This window comes from Heptranchias perlo, chromosome 9 (genome assembly GCF_035084215.1).
Source record: "Heptranchias perlo isolate sHepPer1 chromosome 9, sHepPer1.hap1, whole genome shotgun sequence".
Classification (NCBI taxonomy): Eukaryota; Metazoa; Chordata; class Chondrichthyes; order Hexanchiformes; family Hexanchidae; genus Heptranchias; species Heptranchias perlo.
In genome coordinates, this window is record NC_090333.1 from 38,691,351 (window position 1) to 38,714,636 (window position 23,286).

The 23,286-nt window shown below is 39.9% G+C and overlaps 1 protein-coding gene across 2 annotated transcripts in view; it reads left to right on the forward strand.

Moving 5' to 3' along the window:
- faf1 (Fas (TNFRSF6) associated factor 1) overlaps positions 1-23,286 on the forward strand; it is a 292,563-nt gene that overhangs the window by 198,700 nt on the left and 70,577 nt on the right. For both annotated transcript variants that reach the window (XR_010963860.1, XM_067990236.1), the window contains exons 14-15: positions 15,078-15,214; positions 15,692-15,780. Coding sequence is in view for 1 of the 2 variants with exons in the window: in XM_067990236.1 (XP_067846337.1) it covers positions 15,078-15,214; positions 15,692-15,780 (226 nt within the window). In the remaining variant the exon portion in view is untranslated. The remainder of the gene's footprint in view (positions 1-15,077; positions 15,215-15,691; positions 15,781-23,286) is intronic.

Below are 23,286 nucleotides of genomic sequence, written 5' to 3' on the forward strand. Positions count from 1 at the left end.
GTTAAACATTTAGAAGACCAAAGGCACTGTTTCAGTCCCCGCCACAAACTTCCTCTTCTCTCCTCTTATACCTCCCCTTCCTCCTCCTCCTCTTCCCTCCTTGTTCAGTCCTAATTCTCCACTTGCTCCTCCCTCTTCCTTTTGCTCCTCCTCCCACTTTTCCTTCTCCTCCCGCTTCCTCCCATTTCTCTTTTTTTAAAAGTTTTTTTGAAAATTGAAGTAACATTCAATGAAAATGAAGAAAAACACACTCTTTCTTCCACTGACCCACTCTCTTGTGCTCTATCTTTCTCTGTTCCCATTATGTCTGGCTTGTGTGCGCTCTCTCGCTCTCCCTCACTCTCACTCTCTGTAATGCTCTATCTCTAATTTCTAGAACACAAAACAAAGGCTACAACAGGTTTGTAATCAGAGTACACTTTTTTTTCTCTTTCACACTTTCTGTTTGTAAAAAAAATCAATACAAGTTTTACTTAAGTAAAACAGTTTCAACTTGTGTCTCGCTTTTTTAAAAAAAAACTTTTGAGTAGTAACTGCTAGAAGCAAAAGAAAGAATGTCCTCAGTATTGATGACTGAATGGCACTGATTGCATCCTGGGAAATTAGGTACACTGCACCTGCTCCAACTGCACAATCCAAATTCAGCTCAGTGTCACAGCTCTGAGGAAAAAAAAATCAACTCCAAGCCCAGGCTTTTAAAAACTATAGTGAAGGCATTAAAAGACAATTCAGTGAATGAATTTAATTGTGAAGTATGTATATTTTTTATTTTTAAAAAAGTTTTGGTTATACCCTTATTTTGGTAGTTATAAATTTCAGTTACTGAAGAAAAAATGGCAGCTGAAAAAATTGTGGGAACCGAGCGGCCGGATTGTGCAATCAGAGTGATTACTTTAATGTTTTCCATTATAAATGTGGGCATAGGAATTTATAATGCTAAAAGTTGACACAAAAATGTGATAACAGTATGTCAAGCGGTGCAGATAGGAACTGCGCGCAGAGCATAAGATATTTAACATGGATAGATAGTAGCTAAACCCTTACAAAGAATACTTGTATAAACTCCTATCTAGTATTGACATATTGATATAGTCTGTAGATCACTTTTCCCTAAAGCTTAAAAAAAATGTTTGTAAATTAATCAAAGTGTCTCCTCCTCGAAAGAAATGGGGAGTCCTCTGAATAAAATACTCATTCCTTCTAGACTTGACTTCTGCTTTAAGCATATCCATTGTAGCCTTCCAGGCACTGTCACAGATGAAATGAGCAAAGCCAATTTGTATGCTGCTTCAACAGAAGCTAATTAATATGTTTTTTTTTATGGGTGCAAACCTCTAGATACAATATCACTATTGTCATAACATGTATTCACAGTCATGACTTTTTTAGCAAGTTATTTAATCTTGTGACCACATTGACTTTATTATTCATTGTTTCTAAAGCTATTGCTGAGTTTTTAAGAAGCAAGGTAAGTCTCGGGTAAGAGTACTTTTTATTCAAAGAAAAAAAAGTACTCATGAGAATATAATTTGTCCTACTTTCTTCAGTGAAGTCACTGACAGGCAGCATTCTCAAAGTGGCTGTATAGTAAACACTTGGGACAGTTACTTCAGAGCAGCCCCAGAGTTTTTATGAAATCATGAGAGCCTGGGAAACAAAGCTACTGACAGACAAAATTGGCTCAGTAACAGGAAACAAAGGGTAAAAGTCGATGGATGTCTTTGCGAATGGAAATCTGTTTCCAGTGGTGTGCCACAGGGCTCTGTGTTGGGTCCCTTGCTGTTTGTGGTGCATATTAATGATTTGGACTTGAATGTAGGGGGCAATATTGGCAAATTTGCGGACGACACAAAAATTGACCGTGTAGTTGATAGTGAAGCGGATAACTGTAGACTCCAAGAAGATATCAATGGGTTGGTGGAGTGGGCGGAAAAGTGTCAAATGGAGTTCAACCCAGAGAAGTGTGAGGGAATGCACCTAGGGAGGGCAAACAGTAAAAGGGAATACACAGTAAACGGGAATATATTGAGAGGGGTAGAGGAAGTGAGAGACCTTGGAGTGCATGTGCACAGGTCCCTGAAGGTGGCAGTACAGGTAGATAAGATTGTGAAGAGGGCATACGGAATGCTCTCCATTATTAGCCGAGGTATAGAATACAAAAGCAGGGATGTAATGATGGAACTGTGTAAAACGCTGCTAAGGCCACAGCTGGAGTATTGTGTGCAGTTCTGGTCACCACATTACAGGAAGGACGTGATTGCTCTGGAGAGAGTGCAGAGAAGATTTACAAGAATGTTGCCAGGGCTTGAAAGTTGCAATTACGAGGAGAGATTGGATAGGCTGGGGTTGTTTTCCTTGGAGCAGAGGAGGCTGAGGGGTGACTTGATTGAGGTGTACAAAATTATGAGGGGCCCAGATAGAATAGACAGGAAGTACCTGTTTCCCCTAGCTGAGAGCTCAAGAACTAGAGGACATATATTTAAGCTGATTGGCGGAAGGATTAGAGGGGACATGAGGAAAAACTTTTTTTTACCCAGAGGGTGGTGGGTATATGGAATTCGCTGCCCGAATTGGTGGGAGAAGCAGGGACCCTCAACTCTTTTAAAAAGCATCTAGACCTGCACCTAAAGTGCTGTAAGCTGCAGGGCTACGGACCAGGTGCTGGAAGGTGGGATCAGAATGGGCACCTGGTTGTTCTTCGAGCAGGCACGGACACGATGGGCCGAATGGTCCCACTCTGTGCTGTATCTTTTCCATGGTTCTAGGATACAAATTTTCCAGTTAGTCAAGTGATTTGTCATGATACCCTGGCCAGTCTGAAGTCACAGCTTCAATTGTTTAATATGGAACCATGTGCGGAATCACCTGGTTGATGAAGTCACCGAAACGGCCTAGCAGGGAGGAAAACCCAACTTGAGGGTCTCCATGCTGGTGATAAAATTAATGTTTTTGCAAAAGTCAAATCACGTGGGTACATTTTATTTACATAAGCTGGAGGGGCTGTCACATACATTATTCCTTCATTGTGAATGCCACCATCCAAGCTACGTGGCGCACCCTGCACCTGTGTTCACTGTGGCACCTGTTGCTGACTAAAAATAACACAAATTGACTAAAGCTGCTCCTATGAACTCCATTAATTGCAAGGCGACAGTCTTATTTGAAGTTTCAGATAATGCTCAAAGCCATTCAAAGTTTTCTTGTTGGGTATCTTTTTTTCTCTCTGTTTAATAGATTATTTTAATGAAAACAGTACAAGTAGATAAATTATTCCTTTCTGTTATTTATAAACTTGGACTCAATTAATATTTTTGAGGGAAAATAAGTACGACTTTAAGAGAATTGAGGATTAAGGTTCAGGCTGGGAGCAAGTGTGGGTAGGCCAGGACAGATAGGGTGCATGGGAATGGGGTCTAGCCAGGGAGTGGATTTTAAGGGGGGGGCAGGGAGGCAGTGTATTTACTGGTACCGGCACGTCTGGGAATCATTGCAATACATGAGAGAAAAGAGAAACAAAAGCTTGGGCCTGGAATAGAGTGACCAAAAGATCTGAGGCAGGAGTGAAGAGGGAGTGGGCTGATGTCCAAGGACTGAAGCTGAAGCAGGGAGGGGGTAGAACAGAGCCTAAAAAGGCCAAATGTGAAAGGCAACACCCTGGTCTAGCCCTGAATTAGGGAGTAAAGATTGGAGCTAGGAGACTGATGGGATGGAGAGTGTGGAGCTGGGGAATGCAGCGGGAGCAGATGTTGAATTGTAAAGAGCAGCGGTGAATGGAGCCATTCCTACAATTATTGCAAATGTTGGAAGGAACAGAGCTGGCATACTGTGGATGGACCTCAATTGTCGGACTGGAGCAGAGCTGGATCACGTGAGGCAGGCCTGGGAAGAAGCAGAGAGGAGCTGGAGCACTTGGCATGGACCTGGGAGAGGAGCAGGATCAGGACACTTACTCTCCGTTTACTATTTATGTGCCCATAGAAGACTTTCGGATTCCCTTTTATGTTACCGCCAGTCTATTCTCATACTCTCTTTCCCCCTCTTATTTCCTTTTTCACTTCTCCTCTGTACTTCCTATATTTAGCCTAGTTCTCTCTTGCATTGTCAACCTGACATCTGTCATACGCCCCCTTTTTCTGCTTCATCTTTCTATCTCTTTCGTCATGCGGAGAGCTCTGGCTTTGGTTGCCCTACCATTCCCCCTCGTGGGAATGTACCTAGACTGTACCCGAACCATCTCCTCTTTAAAGGCCGCCCATTGTTCAATTACAGTTTTGCCTACCAATCTTTGATTCCACTTTACCTGGGCCAGACCTGTTCTCAACCCACTGAAATTGGCCCTCCTCCAATTAAGTATTTTTACTCTAGATTGCTCCTTGTACTTTTCCATAACTAATCTAAACCTTATGATACTATGATCACTGTTCCCTAAATGTTCCCCCACAGACACTTGCTCCACTTGACCTACTTCGTTCCCCAGAACTAGAGGAGGGATAAATGTGTCTGTTTTTACTTATAATTTACTCCATAAATCAATAGGGTTCGCAACATTGAATGTTAGATGTCACAGATTTATGAAGCATACAATAATTAAACGTACACTAAACAGAAGTACTTACAACAAAACCGGTTTTAGCCGGAGAATTCAAACGCGTTATAGTTCTGAGCTCGGTACACAGGTTCATCGGACTGTAATCGAATTCTAAATTATCTGTTCCAACACCCACTTTTTGTAACTTTTTCTCACCCTTTCTACGTGGCAATTCACATGTTTCATAGTTACATCGCATAGTTACAATTCTACACTGATTTGATTATCTTCTGCCCTTGTAGCTACAGATCCGTATTACAACGAATGACATAGGTGCAAAACATCTCTGTTTCTAACTCTCTTTCCTTGACTCACTTCCTAAATTTCCAGGCAAAGGTTTTTCTCAGGCAGGTGTTTATCTTAAGTAAGGTTTCAAGGCCTCCCTTCTAGTGAACGAACGAAGGGAGCTTTTCTGCCTGTCCTTTGTCTGTGAACCCTTTCTTACCCATGTTTCCTATTAACTTTTCTCATTAAGCAGGTGGTTGCAACCTTAGAGTTGCTGTATACTTCTCACCATTTTAAGATATTACAATTTAAGAATCATACTTCCCTACTTAACAAACAAAGGCTAAAAGCTAACATTACTACAATACAAAGAAAATCATTAACAGTATTACTAAACTCAATCTGATGAACCCTTTCCTTTCAATATGATGGACAGAAACAGGGCAAAAATAAATTCTGAGGATCTGATTGATTCAAATGGTGTTACTCGGTTACAATGCATGAGTTTTGCAATTTGGGCCATGCTAACCACATATCACCTTGGACCATTCAGTGTCATTGAAAGCTGGCTACAATCTTAGAATATTACCAACACAATATTACATTAGACTTAGAATCATAGAAGTTTACAACATGGAAACAGGCCCTTCGGCCCAACATGTCCATGTCGCCCAGTTTATACCACTAAGCTAGTCCCAATTGCCTGCACTTGGCCCATATCCCTCTATACCCATCTTACCCATGTAACTGTCCAAATGCTTTTTAAAAGACAAAATTGTACCTGCCTCCACTACTGCCTCTGGCAGCTCGTTCCAGACATTCACCACCCTTTGAGTGAAAAAACTGCCTCTCTGGACCCTTTTGTATCTCTCCCCTCTCACCTTAAATCTATGCCCCCTCGTTATAGACTCCCCTACCTTTGGGAAAAGATTTTGACTATCTACCTTATCTATGCCCCTCATTATTTTATAGACTTCTATAAGATCACCCCTAAACCTCCCACTCTCCAGGGAAAAAAGTCTCAGTCTATCCAACCTCTCCCTATAAGTCAAACCATCAAGTCCTGGTAGCATCCTAGTAAATCTTTTCTGCACTCTTTCTAGTTTAATAATATCCTTTCTATAGTAGGGTGACCAGAACTGTACACAGTATTTCAAGTGTTGCCTTACTAATGTCTTGTACAACTTCAACAAGACATCCCAACTCCTGTATTCAGTGTTCTGACCAATGAAACCAAGCATGCCGAATGCCTTCTTCACCACCCTATCCACCTGTGACTCCACTTTCAAGGAGCTATGAACCTGTACTCCTAGATCTCTTTGTTTTATAACTCTCCCCAACGCCCTACCATTAACGGAGCAGGTCCTGGCCCGATTCGATCTACCAAAATGCATCACCTCACATTTATCTAAATTAAACTCCATCTGCCATTCATCGGCCCACTGGCCCAATTTATCAAGATCCCGTTGCAATCCTAGATAACCTTCTTCACTGTCCACAATGCCACCAATCTTGGTGTCATCTGCAAACTTACTAACCATGCCTCCTAAATTCTCATCCAAATCATTAATATAAATAACAAATAACAGCGGACCCAGCACCGATCCCTGAGGCACACCGCTGGTCACGGGCCTCCAGTTTGAAAAACAACCCTCTACAACCACCCTCTGTCTTCTGTCGTCAATCCAATTTTGTATCCAATTGGCTACCTCACCTTGGATCCCGTGAGATTTAACCTTATGTAACAACCTACCATGCGGTACCTTGTCAAAGGCTTTGCTAAAGTCCATGTAGACCACGTCTACTGCACAGCCCTCATCTATCTTCTTGGTTACCCCTTCAAAAAACTCAGTCAAATTCGTGAGACATGATTTTCCTCTCACAAAACCATGCTGACTGTTCCTAATCAGTCCCTGCCTCTCCAAATGCCTGTAGATCCTGTCCCTCAGAATACCCTCTAACAACTTACCCACTACAGATGTCAGGCTCACCGGTCTGTAGTTCCCAGGCTTTTCCCTGCCGCCCTTCTTAAACAAAGGCACAACATTTGCTACCCTCCAATCTTCAGGCACCTCACCTATAGCTGTCGATGAATCAAATATCTCTGCTAGGGGACCCGCAATTTCCTCCCTAACCTCCCATAACGTCCTGGGATACATTTCATCAGGTCCCGGAGATTTATCTACCTTGATGCGCGTTAAGACTTCCAGCACCTCCCTCTCTGTAATATGTACACTCCTCAAGACATCACTATTTATTTCCCCAAGTTCCCTAACATCCATGCCTTTCTCAACCGTAAATACCGATGTGAAATATTCATTTAGTGATATAAAACTTTTAATAATAGATACAGGTGGTATTTTTCTAATGAATCTTCAAGGATAAATTAATTACAGTGTGTTATTCTGAGGTATTCCTTTACTATGGAAATTTTTTTTTAAGTGTGACGATAATTTAATTGTTGCTTGGATATTACAGGTGTGATGTACAGTCATACTTTTGTTTTATTTGATAATTAACCTTGTCGGCTACCAGTGGGCATTATTGAACTCTGCCTTGTCCCACAACTTGGCCCAGTAGGAATATCTCTTTCAGCCATCTGTATTGCCCGAGCTGAATTGGTTGCCTGGAGTTGTTTTGTTTTGCTCTTCATTTACTAGTTCAGGATTTTTTAAGTAACACATTTGAAATATATTTGCTGTTGAAAAGTGGTATTGAAGATTTGCTCAACAAAATGACAACCAGTGGCCTTTATAGTTCCTTTAAGTTTTTTTTTGGTAGTCCTTTAAGCAGCTGTGCTTTTTTATATTTGCCACAAGAGTTTGTTGGTGACAGATGAAGAACCACCTAATTATTAGTTAGTCTAAAGCAGAATTGACACACGTCATCTAGCATACAAGCCCCAGAAAGAGTTAATGATATTTGTGAATAGTTTTAACAGTTCACTTGCATGTTAGATTTCAGTTTGTTGGTATTGTATTTATTGGGTATTTATAGCTACAGGGCAGTATAGTGTGCATGTTGGGATTTGTGCCCCTCCTTCTCCTGCATCTGCCATGCATGTTAAATAGCCTGGGCACCTTTCAGCAGCAGGTTTTCCTCACCTGTCATTCCTAATCATCAAGTAATTAACCATATTCACAGCTGCTGACCCTTGGCACAAACAGGGCTTTGAATGATGCACGCCTGGTTGGAGAGCAGTTGACCGTGCTAGTCCCGTTTGACCCACTTGCAAATCCACTACAGGTGTGGGCCTCTGTGCAGGACACAGCTTCCAAAGTTATATGTTGTCCTGCTGCTTGGCCTACTGAATAGGGATTTCGCTGTAGGTAGTTAGGAAACAGATGGAGTTTAATTGTTGCTCTGTGGAGAGGGACAGAGGGGCACATGATCTGAACTGTTTTCCAGTAGAGTAGTCATCTAAACGTTCCGTCTGTGCATGTTGTGTTTAGAAAGAGGTAGTTAAAGTATCAGCCTTATTTAAGGCTCCCCCAGTAGAGTCCTTTACAAACTATTTTACAAAAGATTAAGATTCCACAACATCTGGAGCCTTTGTCACTTTCCCACTGTTTCTTCCTGGTTTTTTGGGGCTCCTGTTACCGTTGGATTATGTTGGACACTCTCATTTTCTCCTTTTCTCCACAGCTTTTGATATCAGCTCAGCCTTAACAGAATGTCCAGATCAATTTGCAGCTTGGTTTAACACCAGATCTGCGTTCTGCCAACAGCATTTATTCTTTAGCAGTATCCTCACAAACGAGCTAGTGTATTCCTGTAACTTCAGAAGTTTTAAAGAACCATCGAAAGGGCAGCATCTAATGACTTTATTAGTGTAAGGTTTCAGATGGACTTGTTCATTGTTCACTTCTCCTTGTCAACTATTCATAATTACTACACTGTATTGTTTGGTGCACTTGTAAATGATTTCCTAGCAACATAAGAAGTTTGGATAAAAGGTATTTGTCTCAGCAGAATAATGCCACAGGACCTTGCTCAGATAATTGTTAAGGAGAGGGGATTGACAAATGAATTCTCTCCGTGCTTCATGTATTAGGCCATCTAAACTTTGAAAATAAATGCGTAGTCCAAATGTGAATTAATAATTATTTATATCAGATAGTTAAATATACCACTCATAATTACAAGCCGTAGACTAATTCCAAACATAAAGACAGCACATTGTTAAGGACATATTATCTAACCTAGTTCTGTGCCTCAAAAAATGTTATATGAAGTATACTGTAACCCCCAGTATACGTCATATAACATTTTTTTGAGACACAGAACGATGTTGGATAAATGGCCTTAACAACAACATGCTATCCGGAATTAGTTTATGAATTATAATTCAAGATGTAGATCAGCCAGAACTAAAAAGGTATTTATCCCCAAACTATCCCCAAACTATAAATGGTGGTCACAAAATATTTGCATGTAAAAAAAAATTAGGATCAAGCATTTTGTATGCAAAATCACATACATACTTTTAGAAAATTGACCCAGCTTCAAGTTAGAGATTTTCACTTGATCCAAGTCAAAGCTGTAGTAACCCTTTTCATTGGTTCTTTTAATCACTTATATTGCAAGCTATAGAGCATTAAATCACCATTTTCCTGATATGCACTCCTGAAGCATGAAGTTCTGTGCTGGGAGTCCAAATATGCCTCTTGATTCAATTTACTTCACCGAGGTTTAAAAATAGAAAAAAAAAGCATACTACCCTGACCTAAAAACAGTTATTCCCATAGCACAAAGTGAGGCAAAAAAGAGAAAATTATATATGTGAAGCATAATAATGGACTGCTTGATATGTTCAGAATAACGCATTTGGCCTGATATGCTTTAAATGCCTGGTGATAATGTTAGTGTGCATGCATCAATGATGCCAGTAAGTAGATTGATTTCCTATGTCTCACTCATGGGGGTAAATTTTAACCCCCAAGAAAAGGTGGGTGGGGAGTAAAAATGCTCAGTTTTCAGAGTGGGACTGCATCCGGCTCCAACACACCTGCTTCTGGGTTTAACCCAGGCAGGTTTGTCTGCCTGTGGAGAGCAGACACCAGGAAGTTCCACACCCCCCCCCCACTTAAAGCCAGCGGGCTAATACTCAAAAGGGCATTGTACCTCATTGTGATACTTGAAGTACTTAATATTTTGTGTATTAGAATAGTATAAATTTAACCTTACCTATTCGGGTTTCCCTTCACTTCCGACTCATGTCAGGTGAAAGCAGGAGGGAAAGGCCGATTGATGAGGTGAGTGCCTTTTTGCACTGCTTGTGGGCCCAGAGGAGCAGGCATGCTTCATCCAGGCTAAACAAGCTCACCTGGTCAGCAGGACCACCGCAATGGCCAACCCCTCCCCCCCACCCCCAATGATGCCCCCCCCCCCCCCCACGTCCAACTATGCACCCGACCTCCAGCAACCTCTGGTCTTCTCAGCCCCCACCCCAATCTTCTTCTCAACCCCCCCATGATCTCTTCCTCCGCCTTCCCTGCCCCGATCTTCTCCCTGGCCTATGATCATTGGCTGCTGGGCATGAAACCTGGAAGTGCAACTGACTGGCCTCATTAAGATCATGACCACACGCCTTCCAGGTTTTGCACCCGAAAGTTCCCCCCACTCCCTTCTGGGCTGGAAGTTAAAATTTACCCCATGGTGTATGACTTGCAGGAAACGTGGAGCTGAAAGTGTTCCCTTGCGACTGCTGCTCTTGTCCTTCTCAGTGGTAGAGATCACTGGTCCACTTTCTACCAGCTTTAACAATTGCATTAAAGCTGAGGTAGTGCAGTTTTGGATGGTATCATTGAAAGCTATCTGATTGCACTAATTTTTGATCATAATTTTTGATTTTGTAGTATTACAATATGAGCAGAAAACGTTGGAGAAGCTCAGCAATTCAGGCAGCATCTTTGGAGAAAGAAACAGTTAACGCTTCAGGTTGAAGACCGTTCTCCAGCATTTTCTGTTCTTATTTCAGATTTCCAGCATCCGCAGTATTTTGTCTTTGATTTTGTATTATAATATGAATTTGGCATTAATTTTATACTGGTATAAATAAAATTATCACCAGTTTACTATAGCACATAAAGTACAGCATCTAGTGTGTTACAGGCTCTTTTTCAGCCTTCTGTGTGTAAATTGTGCTTTATTTGTCTTTTGGTATATAATGAACTCACTCTCTCTTTCCCCCCACCTCTTTCCCCCCCCCCCCCACCCTCCACCCCCTGCCCGAGTACACAGATGAAAAACAGCAAATATGCAGGAGCGACTGCGGAGAAAAATCATTCCAGCCAATGCAAATGAATTTTATCCAAGCTGTTGGTTGCAAAATGGGTCCATATTTCTTTGCAAAGATCCCCCAGGGATCTATATTGGGGCTTCAGCTTTTCACTATATTTATAAAGGACTTGGATGAAGGAATATAAGCCATATATCTAAGTGTGCTGATGACATTAAGTTAGGTGGCACAGTAAATAGTGTAGATGGGAGCAGAACATTGCACAGGGTCATTGATAGATTAAGTGAATGGGCAAAACTGTGGCAGATGGAGTTCAGTGTGGGAAAGTGTGAGGTCATCTACTTTGGACCTAAGAAAGATAGATCAGAGTATTTTCTAAATGGCGAGAAGCTGGGAACTGTGGATGAGCAGAGAGATTTAGGGGTCCAAGTATAGAAATCACTAAAAGCTAGTGGACAGGTACAAAAAGTAATTTAAAAGGTTAATGAAGTGTTGGCCTTTATCTCAAGAGGGCTGGAATACAAAGGGGTGGAAGTTATGTTCCAGCCGTACAAAGCTCTAGTTAGACCCGGTCTGGAGTACTGCATTCAGTTCTGGGCACCGCACCTCAGGAAGGATATATTGGCCTGAAAGGGGGTACAGTGCAGATTCACCAGAATGATACCGGGGCTAAACGGGTTAAATTATGAGGCCAGGTTGCATAGATTAGGCTTGTATTCCCTTGAACATAGAAGATTAAAGGGTGATCTAATTTAAGTGTTTAAGATGATTAAAGGATTTGATGGGGTCGATAGAGTGAAACTATTTACTTTTGTGGGACAGTCAAGAACAAGGGGGCATAACCTTAAAATTAGAGCTAGGCTGTTCAGGGGTGATGTCAGAAAGCACTTCTTCACACAAAAGGTCGTAGAAATCTGGAACTTTCTCCCCCCAAAACACTGTTGAGGTTAAGTCAATTGAAAATTTCAAAATGGAGATTAATAGATTTTTGTTAGGTAAGCGTATTAATGGTTACGGAACCAAGGTGGGCAGATGGAGTTAAGATGCAAATGAGCCATGATCTAATTGAATGGCGGAACAGGCTCGAGGGGCTGAATGGCCGACTCCTGTTCCTATATTCCTATATTCCTAAATCAAGTCTTCCTTGTGTATCCAGTTATCTTTGGTTAGACCAAGGACTCTTCACTGAGGAACTCCTGCAGTGATATCCTGAGGCAGTGGGCAGTGAGTATACTTTCTATACTCTCCCCAGCTGCCAAGCTGAAATTTGTCTTAGTTTGTCATTTCCAGCTGCACCCTTTTATTGTGCCAACTACAATGCAACAGCTAATGGTGGTGGCCTTATGTGCTCATATACCTCCAAAACAAATTTATATATATATGATCAGGAGCGAAGCGCACACATGGAAAATTGCAGTTTTGTTTATTGACATTAGGGCAGCAGTATGTGATGAATTAGAGCTTTAAGTGTTAAAATCTAATTACATTTAATTCAGTTACTCGATTTGATTTTTTTTTTACGAGTCATACCACTGCTCACTAATATTCTGGGGCATGCAGGTTACTGTGCTCAAACATCCCTTCTATCCCTGGCACAAACAAATTGATGAGTTTTATTTGTGCCACACTGAGTGACAAAAAAAAAAACACCCCACATAAAACCTTGAACTCGCAATTTTTATTTAACAGCCTAAACTGTGTAAAATTATTCCAAAAAAATTGAATCTTTTTTTATTTTTCATTTTTTCCCATACCTGCACATGTCACACTATTGTTATTTGTAAATTTTCTGCCTGATGTCAAGGTGCTCTCTTTATAGTGTAGTTCTAAAAGAATATGCAAACTATAAATCCCATGATGTCGCTTGCTCGCACTCTCACTCTCGCACGTAAACGCACACTCATTCTCACTTGCTTACACAGACACTCTCGCACACTCAGATACTCACACTTTGTGATAGACAGTGATTGTGAGAGAGACATTGACCAAATCAGAAACACAGTCCTAAGCCTCTGATGGTGGGGGTGGGGGGGGTTGGTGGGCAACCCTTTGAAAGGAATCTTGCATGCAATTTCTGACATGAAATAATAATTTTTACAACTCTAATGATTTTTAGTGCAAATGATTCAACATTTTATAAATTGTTATTTATATGGCTACACATTTACTTGGTCAGAAATTGAGATGGTGGTTGGAAAAAAGTCCCATATTTCAGCCAATAAGAAAAATATAATACTTGATTTTTTTTTCTGCAGTGGTCAGATTTAATGTGCCACTATTCATGTCTTATTGTACACTCCCTAGATCATATTTTATTTCTAGCTATCTGAGCAGCAGAGTATTAAATTGGATTTTCTGCAAAAAAATTGTATTTGCACTCAGTCCTTTGCATTTCATTATTACTATGGCATTTATGAGTTACCATCAAATATTTAGATGTAAAAACAGATAGCCTTTTTTCACATATGGTTGTAATATTGGTATCCACTCAATCCTGCTGCTGCAAGTACAAGCCATCTCTTGATTTATGGCTTGATTGAGTGGGCCAAACCAAGATCAGTTATATGTAATATGCCGATTTTTTGATATGTAACCCTTTCAGTACTGTAGAAAGTTCATTCTAAAATAAAACACCTTCAGCAGTCCATGTTAGCCATCAACAAAGTTGCAAAATTATGTTAAGTTTGATCCTATCTAAGAAAGTTACTTTTGTGTAATATAGACATAAGAAATTTGATAACATTCTTATTTTTATTTTTTAAAAGCTAAAATGGTGCAAAGTGAAATGAGATGAATGCTGTTTGAAATGCGGTTTTTAAACATAAATGCTTATGTGTGTAAAAGAGCTAAATAATGCTCTGATTCTTTTTATTTCTCTAATTCTACTTCATTATAATTAGCATTAGAGTGTCGCAGAATATTTTTGAGGATATCCTCTCAAGGGAAATGTTTGAATGTTTTTTAAAATCAGTAAAATAAATCAAAGTGTTAAACTGAATTGTAAGTAGATTAAAACAATTAATTATTGTTTGGTTTCTAAAATATAGTGGGATAATTTTCCTATGTATCTGGGTGTGGGGCAATCAAGCGGGCTCCATTCTGGGTCTGCATTCCTCCTTGTCCGATTTTCCTCCCTGTGCTCTACCCAGGCGCTATTTTACACCCAGGCAGTGCCAACAAATATCTACCTCATTATTTTGTTTTACTCTTGTATTTTTTAAAAAGTTAATCAAGAATAATGGTGTTTATATTGTTTATCATAAATTTCCAAATATGAAGGATTCACACAATAGCTTGTTTATTTCTTGTTTATTCCACGAGTCAGTAACTTATGCTAAGCAAAATCATAAGTGAGTTTTGAATGGTTTCGTTTGAAGTTAAATAAAGTAGATGCTGTGCTGTTTCCTGGTGGATATTTTGTTTAAAATATGAGTGAGGAATGATTTGTTTCAAATATTTTTGCTTTATTCACTTCAATTTAGTACAGTTAAAAGTAAAGGCGGCACTTTATTATTTCTCATCGCTTCATTTGAACCTTCTCTCCCTCTGGTGCGAGTGGTCGCAGTGTCAAAATCTTAACGGACTGAAGTATTCATTTAAGAGCAATTTCCCCCCCAATATAGTTTGAGTGAATCATCAAATTAACATGAATACTTAGAACATAGAATATGAACATTTTGTTAAATTCACTGTCAGCCATTTTACGAGAAGAAATGTTGCTCTGGCTGTTGCATTCTGCAGGTATGGTATACCACCATGAGGTGACCAATTGTGATAAATTTATAGCAATGGTTGGAGAAGTAATACCAGTCAATTGCAACATGTACTAAATTTCATAGTACAGAGTATGAGAACATGTTTTTATAGAACAGGTGTTTTTCAAATCCTGTTATAAAAACAGTAATAGCAAAAGTAATTCTAATTCATACCAAAGTACATTTTCAGCCTTGTACCTGATTAGGTTACAGGTAATGACTATTGAATGTTTTATTTGACCTAATTATTTTTCCCTTTTTTCTACAGGTTTTTGAGCATGTGCACTAGACATTTTGGCAGTGTTGTGGCTCAAACAATTCGAACGTACAAAACCGATCAGTTTCCCCTGCTTCTTATTATAATGGGGAAACGATCATCCAATGAAGTTTTGAATGTGATTCAAGGTAATTTGAAGTAGAAAATTGATTTTTTTAATGCTATTTGTGTAGAATGTGCAAGATAAATGCCAAAAATTAGAAAATCCATCAATTTATTACTTCTATAAATGTTTATTCTTATGTGGATGACATAATTTGAATACAGTATCTTAATTTATATTGTGTGAAGTACTACTTAAACGATTGTCAAACTGCTTCCTACTGAATTCATCTTTTTCAAGATTTTTATTATACTATCAAATCTAATAATATCTGCAAATGGATTTTTCCTTAAATATACAAAACAAGTGAGTTAAAGTATGTGATTAAAAATAGCTACGCTGGCACTCGATGGTAATTCATTCGATCTAATCTTGAATTCATACCCTTTTTTAACAGTGCCACTTCTTAATGCCTTTCTAATGAAAGCTGAAATTGCTTGCCTCTATCAAACATGCATTAATCTTAATAACTTAAAGCTCAGTTGTGTTCCTTTGTTGCTAGGTAACACAACAGTAGATGATTTGATGATGCGGCTGATGAATGCCATGGAGATCTTCGCAGCTCAACAACAAGAGGATATAAGGGATGAGGTAAAGAGATGAGAAATTATATAGGTGTCTTTCTTGTTGCAATCAAGCAAATCTTTCTCAAATAGAAATTAGAGAGGCAATACAAGACTAGCTGAATATTCCCCAAAAAACAAAAAAATGAAGATTGGAACAGACAAAAGCCTTCTTTTACAAGGGAGTGTTTTCTAGTTTTTCAGATTCCACTTTTTTTGCATTTGACGTTCATGGTTTTTTTGTTGTATCCAATAAGCATCCAGCATTTGTTTTAAAACAAACTCCTCTCACTATTAAAACTTGGTGTTCTGCATTTTCAGGTTTTTTTAAATAAAAGTTCTAACTTTCTTTCCTTTTCTCCCCTTCGCTTTTGAAGTTGGTGACATGCTAGAGGAAACAATTCCATGGATGGTGATAGTCCCCACTATCTTGTCCAAGTAGTTATTATTCATTTGTGCGTATCAGCAAGTGCAGGGTTATCACAGCTGAGTCCAATCTTGTCCTCATCCAGTGTCCACACACAACACATTTTTGCGAAGGAGATCCTGGATAGCAATCAGAGTCTGGTTTATTTATTCTCTTGCCTGGAGATACTGAGAGCAATTGTCTTCATTAAGGCTAACTAATTCAACATAGACCAAGAATTGAAGCATGGGGTGTTCCATCTTCAGTGTTAATTCGTTTGCATTTTTGGGGCTCTCTGTCGAGTCTAATTTGGGCCATCACATTGCACATTATTTAAATTGGTATAAAATATTTTAAATTGTGACAACTGTTGAATTCCTGAATTGGGTTTGAACAGGCCTATTTACAGATATCTTCCTCCTTCAAACTTCATACTGTGGCATAAACTAAATTCTGCAAACTGAAGCAAGTACCTCTCTGTTTAGCTTATCAAAATTAAAACATTACTCTGATAATCTGACCTATCAGTCACTCTTCACCAAGGTTGATGGTTCTGTTGAAGTTTCCATTCATACTTCTCCAAATAACTTCAGCATATAACATTAAAAATTAGCTTTTAATATACTGCTAATTACTTCAGCTCCAAGCTTCTGCTATTAAAGGCTATTTAATTGTTCAAATCCTTGCTCATGAGGGTTTCTCCAGGGTCAACAGTTTAACTGAGGATTAGACTACCAAAATATTTATAAAAAAGCTAACCCTATGGTGCTGGGTTTACTGCAGCTTTTCTTACACCATCTTGTAGAATTACTTCCATTCTTCAAATAGAAGCAACTCTCCATATCTCAAGAATGCACCGAAGATGTCAACACTATCACCTGGATATCGTCATCTCAGTGGCAAAATGATATTACGTCCATATAACCTTCACATGCATGGTATTAAAAGATGTCTCTGATGAGGTGATTTAGTTCTTCACTTTTGGTTGCCAGGCTTCCTCACTTGTCATTCCTGCATTCATTGCGCAGTTTGTTTTTGCACTATTGTGGTTTGGATGGCTCAGTCACCTGCTCTTTTGTTTACAAAACAAAAAGATGTGGCAAGGTTTAATTTCATCTATGCACTGATTTTAGTTCAGTAGTTAATGGATTCATATTAAATTCCTGTCTATCCTGTGTCAAGAGTTGTGAACCATTTAAAATAAAGCAGGCCTCAACATTGACTTATGATCTGGGCCTGCAGGAAGGCTTACGAACATATGAAAATGACAGACAGGAAAAGACCCACTGGTCCATCTAGCCTGTCCCATACAATTGTGATGCCCTCTGCATCACAATACAGACATACCCTACTCACCCGGAGCCATGTAATCTTCTGCGAGAAGCTAAAATTCAGATTTAAAAACCTAGGCCAATTAGGAAAATCTGGAAAATTTCTCTCCGACCTCTTCTGGCAATCAAAACTAGTCCAGGAGATCGCATTGACCCTGACTTACCTACCTCTTGTACAAGGTGATCTCCGCCCCTGGCAGAAACAAGTCCAGTGCTCTCATATTCACCCTTGTTCAAAAAAGGGTGTATGGATAAACCCAACAACTATAAGCCAGTTAATTTAACCTCAGTGGTGGGGAAACTTTTAGAAATGATATTCCGAGACAGAATTAACAGTGGATTGATTAGGGAAAGTCAGCAGGGATTTGTTAAAGACAAATCATGTTTAACCAACTTGATAGTTTTTTGATGAGGTAACAGAGAGGGTAGATGAGGGCAATGCAGTTGTTGTCTTTATCAAAAGGCGTTTGATAAAGTGCTGCATGGTAAGCTTGTCATCAAGATTGCGGCCCTTGGAATAAAGGGGGCAGTAGCAACATGGATACCGAATTGGCTAAGGGACAGGAAACAGAGTAGTGGTGAATGATTGTTTTTCGGACTAGAGGGAGGTGTACACTGGTGTTCCCCAGGGGTCGGTGCTGTGACCACTGCTTTTCGTGATATATATTAATAACTTGGACTTGGGTGTACAGGGCACAATTTCAAAATTTACAGATGACAAAAAACTTGGAAGGGTAGTAAACAGTGAGGAGAGGATAGTGATAGACTTCAAAAGGATATAGACAGGCTGGTGGCTTGGGCGGACACGTCGCAGATGAAATTTAACACAGAAAAATGCGAAGTGATACATTTCAGTAGGAAGAACGAGGAGAGGCAACATAAACTAGAGGGCACAACTCTAAAAGGGGTACAGGAACAGAGAGAGCTGGGAGCATATGTGCACAAATCATTGAAGGTGGCAGTGCAGGTTGAGAAAGCGGTTAAAAAAGCATACGGGATCCTGGGCTTTATAAATAGAGGCATAGAGTACAAAAGTATGGAAGTCACGATGAACCTTTATAAAACACTGGTTCGGCCACAACGGGAGTATTGTGTCCAGTTCTGGGCACTGCACTTTAGGAAAGATGTGAAGACCTTAGAGAGGGTGCAGAAAAGATTTACTGGAATGATTCCATGTACGAGGGGCTTTGGTTACATGGATAGACTGGAGAAGCTGAGGTTGTTCTCCTTGGAACAGAGACAGTTGAGAGGAGATTTGATAGAGGTACTCAAAATCATGAAGGGTCTAGACAGAGTAGCTAGAGAGAAACTGTTCCCATTGGCGGAAGGGACAAGAACCAGAGGACATAGATTCAAGGTGATTGGCAAAAGAACCAAAGGTGACATGAGGAAAAACTTTTTTGCACAGCGAGTGGTTAAGATCTGGAGTGCACTGCCCGAGGGGGTGGTGGAGGCAGATTCAATCATGGCCTTCAAAAGGGAACTGGATATGTACTTGAAAGGAAAAAATTTGCAGGGCTACGGGGATAGGGCGGGGGAGTTGTACTAGCTGGATTGCTCTTGCATACAGCTGGCGTGGACTCAATGGGCCGAATGGCCTCCTTCCATGCTGCAACCTTTCTATGATTCTATGATTACAATGAATTGGTAAGACACAGCCTTCATCCAGAAGTCGTGGTGGATGTCATTGATAAGGCCTTCTCTATCCAAGTGGTCAAACAGGACAACTCTAATGATGCCTTCGAGCATTTTACCTATTACTGAAATCATGCTAACAGACCTATAGTTCTGCCTTTTTTAAAAATTGGAACTACATTGGCATCTTTCCAATCTAAGGGAACAGTCCCCGACTCCAGCAAGCTATTAAATATACAGGCAAGGAGCTCGTCTTGATGGGATGTGTCCCATCTCTTTAAGCACCCTTCGATGGATTCATCTGGGCCAGCAGCCGATCTATTTTAAGGTTCCTTATTCTACCAAAGACAATATCCATTTGAATATTAACAATTTTACTGTTAACAGCACCACTTAATGCTGTCAGTTGAGTATCATCTTCAAGAGTGAAGACCAATGCAAAGTACTCTTTTTTAGTATCTCTGCCATACACTGAGAGTACTTTCTAACCTGTTCTTGAGCACCATTCAGTGGCCAGACACTGTCTTTGACTCTTAACATAGCTGATAAAGCTTTTCCCATTACTACCACAGTTGTTCACCATTGTCTTTTCTGGTTATCTTTTAGTTGATTGAATAGCAACCTTAGTTTTCTTTAACTGTTCATGGTACTCATCTTTGTTTTGCTGGGGGTATTATTGTTTATAAGCACATTTTTGTTTACAACTTATTTGATTTTGTACATGATCAGTCAGCCATCTTGGCTTCTTACCACGCAACATCCTTATGACTTTGGGGACATCCATGACTACTATGCATTTTAATTTGCACTTAAAAACATGCCACTTATATTCAGCATCAGTTGCATCCCCACCCAGTAGCATGGACCAACTGATTTGTTCCAAATCCTCTGTCAATTTAATAAAGAGAGCCATTATGAAATCTGGAATTAATTGTAGATTTTCAGTACCTTTTGGTTCTGTAGCCAATAATATTATGGTCACTTTTCCAGGTTTTCTCCCACATAAAGGTCTGATAGCAAGTTAGGCTCACTACTAAACACTAGATCTAGTATATGATGACTACTGGTTTCCTGTTCAATGGTGCTCCTGAAGAGCAGTCTTTAAGCAAGCAAGTAGCACCAACCAAAATATTTTCGACTTCCCCGCGTAAATGAATTATGAACATTGTAACTAATGATACTTCCTTGCCTGCTTATGTGTACATATTGGCTGCTACTTGGACTGGGTTCATTGTTTTCTTTGCCATCTCTCTGGCACACTTTTCCTCACTTCGAGTTATCTCCCAGCTCTTTACCATTCATACACCCCCTCCCCAATTCACTGCACCTTGTGCTTTTCAATCTTCTACCTCTGTCACTGCTGCCCCTCCGAACTCCTCTTCTCCTTTTATATCAGGTCCTCTCTAGGAGAGTCACAAGGCTCATTCTGCTCTAACCTGGACACACTCTATTGCAGTCCATGCTGTTGTCTCTCTCCAACTAGCTTAATTCCCTCCTCATAGCACTTACTGATCCACTGCAATTCCTTGCAACCTGTTCCCCATCTTTCTTTCCATCGACCCCCCCCTCCGTTAGCCTGCCAAATATTCAGGCTCTCGTGTGCAAGGCCCTCCTTCTGCACGGTCTCAAAAGTGTCATCTTTCAGATGAGACATTAAAACAAGGCCCAGTCTATCTGTTCAGATGGACATAAAAGATCCCAAGGCACTTTTTCAAAGAAAAGCAGGGAATTTATCCTTCAACCAGCATCACCAAAACAGACTATCTGTTCGTTCATCTCATTACTGTTTGTGAGACCTTGCTGTACACAAATTGGCTGCTGCATTTGCCTACATAACCAGTGGTTACACTTCAAAGAATTAATTCATTGGTGGTGAAGTGCTTTGGGATGCCCTGGGGACATAAAAGGCATTCATAAATAAAAGTTTTTTGTTTTCTTTTCTTCCTTTGCTTTCACAGTCACTCCTGGTCTGAGCATACTTTTATTTAGGTCTGCCATTCAGAAGAACACACCAGATGTCTATTCTGTATTCTACACCACTGCAACAACACCAACACCCCTGCCCTAATACTTTTCCTCATAGCATGTTTTTTCACTTCTCGGACTAGTTTAGACCAGAGATGAAAGTTGGCTCTACCTATTAAAGAACTAGTTAACTGAGCATGTTTGTCTACTGCTAGTTTTTATTTCAAAAATGCAACTTTTTATAGATTGTAATTTTTTTCCAAATCTTATATTTGAAGGTGGTAGGGCTAATTCTCCAATGTAGCGCTCGGAGAGTGGCCCCTTGCCCGGAGTACACGTAGCCCATGGAATTGGGAATATAACCCTTAGCGAACTCCCAATTCTGCAGGAGAAGCGTTTCCCAAGTGACTAAGGCTGTGTTACATATGTGCGTGCTCCAGCCTCATTACAGAATACAAAATTGTTCAAATGCAAACCGATTTCTCCCACAACAAATTCATCTTGCTCTTTTACAACGCTCATATAAAATCGGCAATGGGAGGCCTGAAAGCTGTTGGAATCAGAACATCACCACTTAAAGCTAGGTTGCCATATTTGTGAGACTTTCATTTTGACTCCTGTTTTTGACTTGCCAAACAGAACTTTGTGCATCATAGCTAGTGCTGTTCTCTACTGTTTGTTGCTGTTTTTCTGCAATTCAGCAATCTTTTGGTGCACATCTCCAATAGCACCATTCTTGTTGCCACTAGTTGTAAGCACAGCAGTCAATGACTGCCCTGGATTTGGAGGAGGAAGCGGAGTTCCTGTGAAGGGAATAAAGGCAGGTGCACTTGCACTTAAGGCACTCAACCAGAGGATACCCAGGATTTCCGCGATGCGACCCAGCCACGACCACTTGGACATGTCTGAAAAGACTTGCCTTCACCACTGACCACTCAGCAGGAAGGCAGACACTAAGTTGTGCCACCTACTGAATACTACATCCAGCACAGGAACAGCCCAGCCCATTGTGGAAAACCAAAACAGAGGCAATTAGAACAATTCTCTATAGGGTAAGAGAGCAAATTGGAAGGGTAATTTTCCCCTGACTACTCGTATAACTCCGAGTAGCCAATTATAGAAGCATTTTTTTGAATGTAAATGTTGTGCAATTTTTCACTTTCCTGGAAGTGTATTTAAAATGTATAGATTATATAACCAGTTTTAACATATCGAACTAAAGTAAAATTGTCTAAATCTGACTTCTGAGCATCTTTATTATTTTAAATTTTCGACTCATCCCTTCCTCCCATCTCTTTACATCTCCCCAGAAAAAGATGCAACACAGCATTTAGAATTTAGAAATAATTCAACTAAATGCTCATTTCTGTTTTCTATTAACATATTTTACATTCTCCATGGTCCTCCTTTTAAGAACAAAGAAATAGGAGCAGGAGTAGGCCATGCGGCCCCTTGAGTCTGCTCTGCCATTCAATAAAATCATGGCTGATCTTCTACCTCAACTCCACTTTCCTGCCCTATCCCCATATCACTTGATTTAACGTTTCAGGCCCGTCGTCAGAACTGACATCTAGTTCTGACACAGGGTTATTGACCTGAAATGTTAACTCTGTTTCTTTCTCCACAGATGCTGCCTGACTTGCTGAGGATTTCCAGCATTTTCTGTTTTTATTTCTGCCATTTCTTTATTCTCCATTATAATTTCCCCTGTCTCTGCCTCTAAGGAACCCACATTTACTTTCACTAATCTCTTCCTTTTTACATACTTGTAGAAGCTCTTACAATCTGTTTTAATATTTCTTGCTGGTTTATTCTCATAAGCAATTTTCTCCCTCTTTATCAATTTCTTGATCATCCTTTGCTAATTTCTAAAACCCTCCCAATCCTCAAGCTCACTACTCTTTTTGGCAATATTGTAAGTATCTTCTTTTAATCTGATACTATCCTTAACTGCTCTAATTATCCACGGTTGAATCACTTTTCCAGTGGAGTTTTTATTCCTCAAGGGAATGTAAATTCATTGAGAATTATGAATTATTTCTTTAAATGTTCGCCATTGCTTATCTATCGTCATATCTTTTAATCTAATTTCCCAATCTACCTTAGCCAACTCGCCCCTCATACCTACATAATTGGCTTTATTTAAATTTAAGACCCTAGTTTTGGAGTCAACTACATCACTCTCAAACTCAATATG